Genomic DNA, 9,404 nt, shown 5'->3' with positions numbered 1-9,404 from the left:
GGCAGCGGCTGAGCCAGCCCGGCCCCGGAGCTGGGCCAAGGGGGTCGGGGAGCAGCGCGACCAGAGGCCGCCCAGCGCCTCCTTCCCACATTTTTTTCCATGGAAAACACCATTTTTTCCCTTTCTCCCGGGGATTTCCAAACGTTTTTTTCCCTTCCCTGGCAGCGATCCCGGGCCTTGTCCCGTTCCGAGCTCCCTCCTCCCTTTTCCCTGGATCCCCCAGCCCCAGGAATTCCCAAATTCCCGGGGGGACCCCGGAAGATTCCAGCTCCAAAGCGCCCGAGCCGGGCTGCAGCAGAATGGGGTGAAAAAACCAGAATTTGGTTAAAACCAATCCCGCGGGGGAACCCGGGCTGGGACGGCGCTCCCGGACCCCGCCGTGCCCGGAGGATTTTGAGGGTTCTCTCCCAAACCCACCCGAATTCTCCGCTCGGTGCCGGAGGGTCCCGGGAGCGGGAGAGGCCCCGGAGCTGCCGCCGCTGCCGGGAATTTGGGGAGGAGGAGGAGGAGGAGGAGGAGGAGGAGGAGGAGGAGGAGGAGGGGCGAGGGGTCAGGGAGGAGCCGGGAATTCGCTGACGGGCCGGGAAAAGCCGCTGTGTCCGCACTCGGGAGCCGGGCCCGGGGCACCGGGGGCGGGAGAGGCACCGGGGGGCGGGAGAGGCACCGGGGGGCGGGAGAGGCACCGGGGGGCGGGAGAGGCACCGGGGGGCGGGAGAGGCACCGGAGGGCGGGCAAGGGGCACCGGGGACCCCAAAATCTGGGAGGAGCGGGAGGAGGAGGCGTCACGGCCTGGGCAGCTCGGCTGCAGTGTTATCCCGGGGTTTGATCCGTTATCCCGGGGTTTGATCCGTTATCCCAATTTGATCCGTTATCCCAATGTTTGATCCATTATCCCAATGTTTGATCCGTTATCCCAATGTTTGATCCGTTATCCCAATGTTTGATCCGTTATCCCAATGTTTGGCTCATTATCCCGGAGTCTGGTCCGTTATCCCAGTTTTGGGCCCATTTTCCCAGTATTTAGTTCATTATCCCGGTGCTGGATCCCAAATCCCAACATTGGATCCATCACCTCCTCACTGGATCCCAAATCCCAGCCCTGGATCCCAAATCCCAACATTGGGAAGTGTCCCCCAGCGAGTCCCCCAGCCCACGGGGCCCCAGTTTTGGGATCGATCCCCAATCCCAAAATCCCAGATCCGATCCCGGAGCAGCCGGGGCGGGGACACAGCCCCAGAAGTGACAGACCCGGGAGTGGCACCCCAGATTCCGGGACTGGCACCTGGAATTCTGGGACTGGCACCCCCAGATTCTGGGATTGGCACCTGGAATTCTGGGACTGGCACCCCCAGATTCTGGGATCGGCACCCGGAATCCCGGGATCAGCACCTGGAATTCCAGGATCAGCACCCCAAATCCTGGGATCCTCGCGCCCCGGGCGGGGTCTCGGCTGGGCCGTGAAATCCCAAATCCCAAACTGTGCCGGAATTCCCGGGATATCCCTGCCGAGCCCGCAGACTGGGGGATACTGGAGGCACTGGGCAGGACTGGGGGGGACACTGGTGGTCACTGGGGGACACTGGGGGACAGTGGTCACTGTGTGCTGGTCACTGTTGGTCACTGGTGGGTGCTGGACACTGGGGGACACTGGGGGACACTGGGGGACACTGGGGGACACTGGGGGACACTGGGGGACACTGGTCACTGGTGGGTGCTGGACACTGGTGGACACTGGTCACTGCAGGTGCTGGTCACTGGTGGTCACTGGTGGTCACTGGTGGTCACTGGGGGGTGCTGGACACTGGTGGACACTGGTCACTGCAGGTGCTGGTCACTGGTGGTCACTGGTGGTCACTGGTGGTCACTGGTGGTCACTGGGGGGTGCTGGGCGCTCCATTCCCACCCCCACCCCATCCCCCCCAGCCCAGAGCTCCTCCTGGGCCTAATCCCGATCCGGGGTGAAATCCCAAATCCCCAATCCCAAATCCCCAGACAGCTCCTGGCCCCAATCCCGGCCCCAATCCCAGCCCGGCTCCAATCCCGGCCCTGCGGAGCTCCCTGGGTGCTGCCAGCGGGGCCCTCCGTGCCTCAGTTTCCCCAGCCCCCAAATCCTGCTGCTCTGTGCCCACGGGGTCTCTGAATTCCACAACCCCAGGAGCCCGGAATCCCGGAATCCTGGAATCCCAGGAACCCAGAATCCAAGAATTCCAGAGTCACAAAAATCCCAGAATTCCAGGATCCAAGGATCCAAAGACTCCAGGGCCCCAGAATCCTGGAATCCCAGAATCCCTGAATTCCAGAACCCCAAAAATCCCTGAATCCCAGAATTCCAGAACCCCCAAATCCCAGAATTCCAGAATTCCAGAACCCCGAAATCCCAGAATTCCGCAATCCCAGAGCGGGATTTTGGGAAGGGCTGCTGGAAAATGCACATTTGGGTTTGATGGGGGGGAAAGAGGGAGAAAATCCGGGATTTTTCCAGGCTGGGACGGCCCCGCCCGCCCGCCGGCGATGTTGGGGTTAACGGCCAATTGTTGATTCATTAACGTGATTTAATTAATTAATTAATTAATTAATTAATCCAGGTTGATTAATCGGTGATGGAATGAATCACGAGCGGGGCCGGGCGGTGCCGAGGTCCCGCGCTGATCCCCTGGCGGGTGGCAGATGTCCCCGGGGTGTCACCTCTGTCCCCCCCCCAGGCGGGCAGGACAAAGCCCCAGACAGATTCTGGGAATTAAGGGATTAATTAGGGATTAATTAGGGGCGGGAGGGGCAGCCCGAGGCACAGCCCCCTCCCCGGGGGAGCCTCGGGACGGGCCGGGGGCGCTCCCCAAAGGGCTTTGTCCCTTTTTTGTGCCCCCGTTCCCAAATCTGCGCTCCGAAACCCGGGATGGGAGGAGGAATTCCCGCCTGGAAGGGGCTCGGGGAGCCAACCCTGAACTCAGGAGTTCCGGGATTCCGGGATTCTGGAATTCTGGGGCTTTGGGGTCCTGGAATTCAGGGATCCTGGGATTTTGGGGTTCTGGAATTCCGGGATTCTGGGGTTCTGGAATTCTGGGATTCTGGAATTCTGGGATTTTGGGGTCCTGGGATTCTGGGGGTCTGGGATCTTTGGATTCAGGGATCCTGGAATTTTGGGATTCTGGAATTCTGGAATTCTGGGGTTTTGGGATTCTGGGGTTCTGGGATTCTGGAGTTCAGGAATTCTGGGATTTTTGGGTTCCAGAATTCTGGCATTCTGGAATTCTGAGGTTCTGGGGTCCCATCCCGACCCTTTTCCCATCGGAACCAGCTCGGACTCAGCTCCAGGATTTTATTTGGGGCTGGGGGACCCGCAGCTGCATCCCGGTTCCTCCATTCCCGGAGGGATTTGGGATTTGGGGGGGGGTTCGGGGACCCCCCCCGGCCGCTCGCGGTCTCCTGCTGCCACCTCCCGGCTCTGGCTTGAAAAGAATTCCCGGGATTTTCTCTCCCGAGCCGGCCGGGAGCGAAAATCCCGGGAAAATCTCGGGAACGAGGGATGGGAGGGGATGGGGCTGCGGGGGCGGCAAATCCCATAAAACCCGCCTGGGGAATTCGGGGGGGATTTGGGGCGGGAACGGGGATTTTGGGGCTGGAACGGGGATTTTGGGGTGGGAAAGCGCATTTTGGGGTTGGATATCCCTCCCCAAAGCTCCCGGTCCTGCTGCTGCCGTGCCCGAGCTGGGGACAGCGGGGCCACCGCGATGTCCCCAAGTGTCCCCGGCGCTCGCTGCAAAGGGAAAGCAAAACCCCCAAATGCAGTTGAAATGAATTCCCCCCGAGCTCGGGGGCTGAGAGCGCCGCAGCCCCGGCATGGCCTTGTCCCCTCTGCCACTGGGCTGGCCTGGGGGGGACAGCGCGGCCCGACCCCCCCGCAGGAGGAGGAGGAGGAGGAGGAGGAAGGAGCCGGAGCAGAGGAAGTCCCCGCCGGGCACTCGCAGCCCCGAGGGGTCCCCGCTGCGCTCCGAGATGTCCCCGCCCGGGGGTCGCCGCTGTCCCCCCGCGCTGCTGGCGCTGCTGCTGGGGCTGGCCGGGAGCCGAGGTGAGGAGGGGGCGCGGGGGGGGCCGGGGGGGCTGCGGCAATTCGGGAATTGCGGGGAATTGGGAGATTGAGGGAAAAGCCGGAGCGGCGAGAGGGGCGAGGGGGGGGATAGAGAGGGGCTGGGGGGGGATAGAGAGGGGCTGGGGGGGATAGAGAGGGGCTGGGGGGGATGGAGAGGGGCTGGGGGGGACCGAGAGGGGCTCGAGAGGGGCTCGGGGGGATGGAGAGGGGCTGGCGGGGACCGAGAGGGGCTCGAGAGGGGCTCGGGGGGATGGAGAGGGGCTGGGGGGGATGGAGAGGGGCTGGGGGGGACCGAGAGGGGCTCGAGAGGGGCTGGCTGCGGGTTTGGGGGATTCTCCTCGGTTCTCTCAGTCCCCCCTCGCTCAGGGAGAGCCGAGCCGGGCCGGGCCGTGACGCGGGGCCGGTTCCCCTTCCTGGGCAGCGTTTCGGACGTTGAAGTTTGCCCGAAAGTCGCGACTTCCCTGTCCCGGCAGCTCCCCGAGCCCAGAGCTGTTGACCTTTCCCTGTTCCCAATCTCAGATCCCTCTGCAGAACCAGCACAGCCCCGTTCCCTCTCCCGGGATTTTGGGGCCGCTCCTGGTGACCCAGGGTCACTTTTCCCCTAAAAGCAGCGATTCCTGCAGGAATTCTGGCACCTGGGGCAGCGGGAAATCCCTTCCCCATTCGCGATCCCGGCTCCCGCTGCCCCGGGGAAGGGTTTCCCGCCTCTCCCTGCTCCAGCCCCCGGAATTCCCGAATTTCCCGGGGTGTCCCCACGCCCGCAGCTCTGCCCTGGAGCCGCTGGAGCTCCGGGAGCCCCCAAGGCAAACCCTGGATGCGCCCGGGGAGGAATTTCCTGGAGGGAAAAGGCCCGGGATGGGTGGGATTGGAGCCGGGGGGGTGGGCAATGGGGGGTTTGGGGGGGGGCTGGGCTGGGGAAGGGGCCCCCCCGAGCCGCCCTGACCACACGGAGCCGCAGGAAGCGGCGTCGGCCCTCCGGATGTTCCGCGGGTTTTATTTTGGGGGCCTTCGACATCCGGGGCTGCTCTGAGGAGAGAAAGGCAAAATTTGGGGGGAAAGGGGGCGGGGGGGGAGATCCCCCGGGATTGGGGAGGGGGAACGGGCAGAGGGAGGGTGGGGGGTGGGGTGGGGAGAGAGGAGCCCCTAGGAGGGGGAACGGACCTTGGAGGGTCTGGGAAAATGGGGAGGGGGGAAATTTGGGATGGAGAATGGACAGAGAATCAGTTTGGGGTGATGGGGAGAGAGGGGAAATTTGGGATGGAGAATGGACAGAGAATCAGTTTGGGGTGATGGGGAGAGAGGAAATTTGGAATGGGGAATGGACAGAGAATCAGTTTGGGATAATGGGGAGAAAATGGAAATTCTGGGATGGAGAATGGACACAGAACCAAGTCTGGGATAATGGGGAGAGAGGGGAAATTTGGGAATGGGATGGGGGAATAGATGCAGAACCAGTTTGGGGTGGTGTGGAGAGAGGGGAAATTTTGGGATGGGGATGGGGACTTGCCCTGGGGCCAGGAGTGGCCCAGGGGTGTCCCCAGCAGTGACCGTGTCCCCTCCAGAGCCACGGGGCCTCTCTGGGGTCCCAGCCTCACCTGGGGCTCCCCTGGCTCTGGTTTAGGATCCCCGGAATGCCAAAATCGAGCTGTGACCGAGGGAGGGTCGCTGTGCCTGGTGCCGGAGGAACCCCCGGGGAAGTGGACGGAGATCCACTGGAAATGGGATATTAATTCAGGAGCGTTGCAGAAGATCCTGACAGCCCGCAGGGGTGGAAATGTCTCCTATCCCAGAGGTCTTTTCCATGGGAGAGCGACATTCCAGCCGGGAAACCTCTCCCTGTGCATCTCCCCGGTTGGCGGGGCCGATAACGGCGTCTACAGGGCCGAGTTCGAGACCTCGGGAGCGATCTCAGCCCGCTGCTTCCGAGTGTCCGTCTGGGGTGAGTGGCTGGGTCCTGGTGTCCCCTGTGCCCGTGTCCCCCGTGTCCCCTCTGAGCCCCGCTGTCCCCGCAGAGCCCGTCCCGCAGCCGGAGCTGAAATCCCAAATCCTGGAGCGGGCTCGGGGCTGGTGCCGCCTGGCCCTGCTCTGCTCCAGCCCCGGGAACGTCTCCTACAGCTGGGCCTGTGCCGGGGAGATCCCGGGGCAGATCCCGGGGCAGATCCCAGAGGAGACCCCCGGGGTCCCCTCCCAGCTGCTCCGGAGCCTCCCCGAGGGCACCGAACCCCAAATCTGCCTCTGCAACGTCAGCAACCCCGCGGGGTGGAGCGCGGCCCGCGCCCGCCTCACCTGCCCAGGTGAGCTCCCCTGGGCTGGCAGGGACCCCCCGGCGTGGGGCTGAGCCCTGCGGGGTTTACAGGCCACACATGGGGGAAATTGGGGGAATTTGGGGAAATATTGGGTAAAAATCTGCTGGAAAACACTGGGTAAAAATCGAAAATATTGGGTAAAAATCTGCTGGAAAACACTGGGTAAAAATCGAAAATATTGGGTAAAAATCTGCTGGAAAACATTGGGTAAAAATCGAAAATATTAGCTGGAAAATATTGGGTAAAAATCGAAAATATTGGGTAAAAATTGAAAATATGGAAAATATTAGCTGGAAAATATTGGGTAAAAAAATTGAAAATATGGAAAATATTAGCTGGAAAATATTAGGTAAAAATCTGCTGGAAAACATTGGGTAAAAATCACGTATCTAGATGTAAATGATATAATTTCTAATTTAATCTTTTTGTGTGTAATATACGTAATTTTTTGGTGTGTATTCTATGTAAAATCTATCCTTATTTATTTATAAAATTAATTCATATATAAAATATACTTATATATATAATACATACTGATTTATATAATACATTTATTTATATATAAACTATACTATTTTATATAAAAATATTATAAATATACTTATTTTTTATGTATAAAATCCATCCTTATTTTCTCATGTAGCACACTTATTTATCTGTAAAAAATGGACATTCATCTGTATAAAATCTACACCTATTTTAATATAAAATATGTACTTATCTATAGATACATTTATACTTATTTATTACTATTTATTATGTTTTATTTATTATTATTTAATATTATTTTTAAGCCATGATTGTTTACGTATAAAAGATAACATTATTTTTGTATCTTTAACCCATAATTATTTATAATATTTTAATTTGATAAAAGGCGAGAAATATCGTTTTAGAGATCCAGGGGATCCTGGGATGGTTCGGGTGGGAAGGGACCCCAAATCCCAGCCCAGTTCCAGGATTCTGGGATTCTTCTCCAGAAATTCCTGGGAATTTCGGCCACTGGACTCTGCTGGCCGTGGGCGTGGCCGTGGGGCTGACCCTGCTCCTGGTGGGCGGCTGGTGGTGGAGGAGGAGGAAGAGGAGGAAGAATTCCCGGGAAGGTTTGTTGGGAATGTGGGGGCGGGATCCCGAATTTGGGGGGTCTGAGCCCAAACCGACCACTGGAACCCCAAAATCTGGGAGTTCGGAGCCCAAAATGACCCTTAGAACCCAAATTTGGGAATTCTGATCCCAACTGACCCTTGGAACCCCAAAATTGGGAATTCTGATCCCAACTGACCCTTGGAACCCAAATTTGGGAATTCTGATCCCAAACTGACCCTTGGAACCCCAAAATCTGGGGGTTCTGATCCCACACTGACCCTTGGAACCCCAACTGGGAATTCTGATCCCAAACCGACCCTTGGAACCCAAAATTGGGAATTCTGATCGCAAACTGACCCTTGGAACCCCAAAATCTGGGAATTCTCATCCCAACTGACCCTTGGAACCCCAAAATCTGGGGGTTCTGATCCCACACTGCCCCTTGGAGCCCCAGTTTGGGAATTCTGCCCCCCAGGGCCCCCCGGAACGCCCCCGGAGCAGGCGGTGACCATCTACGCCACGGTGGGAGAGAAGAAACCCCGCCAGGACCCCGTGAGTGCCGGGATTGTCCCTTCCCACCCCAAACCCGGGAATTTTGGGTCACCGAGCCCACCCTGGGGCTGACCCCGGCCCGGTCACTCCTCGGACACTTCCAGGACCGGAACCCAACCCTGGGGCAGCTCCCGGGCCTGACCACGCTCCCATGGGGAGATCCCATCCCTGTGGGAATTCCGGGACCCCCAAATTGATCCTTTTAACCATTCCCGGCTCTTTTTGTGTCCCCAGGCCGGGGCTGGCGAGGCCACCCAGGAAGGAGCCACCATCTACGCTGTGGTCACTCCCAGGACACTGGTAGGGCCATCCCAGTGGGATCCCCAGCCTGGATCCATTTTTTACCCATTTTTTACCCATTTTTTACCCATTTTTTACCCCAAAATTTCCCATTTTTCGCTCATCCCCACCCTTTTTCCCCGGCAGGAGCACCCCAAGCACCAGGAGGAACCCGGGAATTTCACCATTTACTCCACGGTCCAGTTTGAGCGGAGGGTGAGGCTGTCCTGGAGTGTCCCCAAGCCTTGGGGACACCAAATCCGTGTCCCCCGAGGGTCTGGGGTCCCGATTTTCCCAATTTCCCCCCTTTTTCCCACAGCCTTCCTCCATCAAGAGGAAGAGGCTGGAGCGATCTTTGGTCTCCACCGCCTACGTGGAGGTAACGGAGAACCCACGGGGGATTTTTGGGATCCAGAATTCCCCAAAATTGGGAATTCTCATCCCAAACCGACCCTTGGAACCCCAAAATCGACGAGTTCTGGAATAAGAAATCCCCAAAATGCCCCAAATCCCGCCCGTTTCCTCACAGGATCACGGGGGCTACCGGAGCTTGGGCTTCCCAAATCCCGCCGGCCACCAGCGCCCCTGAGAGCCTGGAATTCCCATCCCGGTGGAATTCTCCTCCTGGGAACTGCAGCCCCCGCTGGGATCCACGGAACAGAAACATCCAGAAATTCGGGTTTTTCCACCCAAGATTCAACGCCCAGCTGCGCCTCGGAGCGGGGATGGAAATCTCCAGAAGGGATGGATTTGGGATTGGGCAGGCGGGGTGGGAATTCTGTGGGGTTTGTCGGGGTTGGGAATTTGGGAATTCCTTTTTTTTCCCTTTTTTCGGTGAGGAAGTTTGGGTTCACCAATGGGAGTTTCCAGTTTTGGGGTGGGGTTGGTGCTGGCCACGCCCCTGGGGGTGTTTGCTCCTTTCCTGCCCAGAGCTCTGGATCAGGAGGAGGAGGAGGAGGAGGAGGAGGAGGAGGGCAAAACATCCTCAAAACTTTAAAAAAATGCAAAAAAAAAAATCTTTATTGGCTGAGTTAAATATAAAATAATACAAAAATCAGAAACGTGGAATGCTTGGAACGCTTCTCTCCCCCCCA

The 9,404-nt window shown here is 58.2% G+C and overlaps 2 protein-coding genes across 2 annotated transcripts in view; one reads left to right on the top strand and one right to left on the bottom strand.

Annotated features, from left to right (window-relative positions):
- The window catches only part of LOC103824972 (ETS translocation variant 3), a 7,273-nt gene extending 6,153 nt beyond the window's left edge, over positions 1–1,120 (bottom strand). Inside the window, exon 1 of the mRNA XM_050984831.1 lies at positions 1,081–1,120. Coding sequence (XP_050840788.1) covers positions 1,081–1,120 — 40 coding nt within the window. The remainder of the gene's footprint in view (positions 1–1,080) is intronic.
- A 2,488-nt stretch (positions 1,121–3,608) lies between these two features.
- On the top strand, positions 3,609–9,269 carry LOC108963475 (uncharacterized). Its single transcript, XM_050984458.1, has 9 exons — positions 3,609–4,066; positions 5,709–6,026; positions 6,100–6,381; positions 7,374–7,496; positions 7,955–8,031; positions 8,266–8,331; positions 8,458–8,526; positions 8,630–8,689; positions 8,840–9,269. The coding sequence occupies exons 1-9, from the start codon at positions 3,838–3,840 to the stop codon at positions 8,897–8,899; spliced, it is 1,284 nt and encodes a 427-aa protein (XP_050840415.1). The 5' UTR covers positions 3,609–3,837; the 3' UTR covers positions 8,900–9,269.
- Positions 9,270–9,404: the final 135 nt, after the last annotated feature.

Source organism: Serinus canaria, chromosome 25 (genome assembly GCF_022539315.1).
Source record: "Serinus canaria isolate serCan28SL12 chromosome 25, serCan2020, whole genome shotgun sequence".
Taxonomy (NCBI): Eukaryota; Metazoa; Chordata; class Aves; order Passeriformes; family Fringillidae; genus Serinus; species Serinus canaria.
This window is presented reverse-complemented; position numbering and strand designations above follow the sequence as displayed.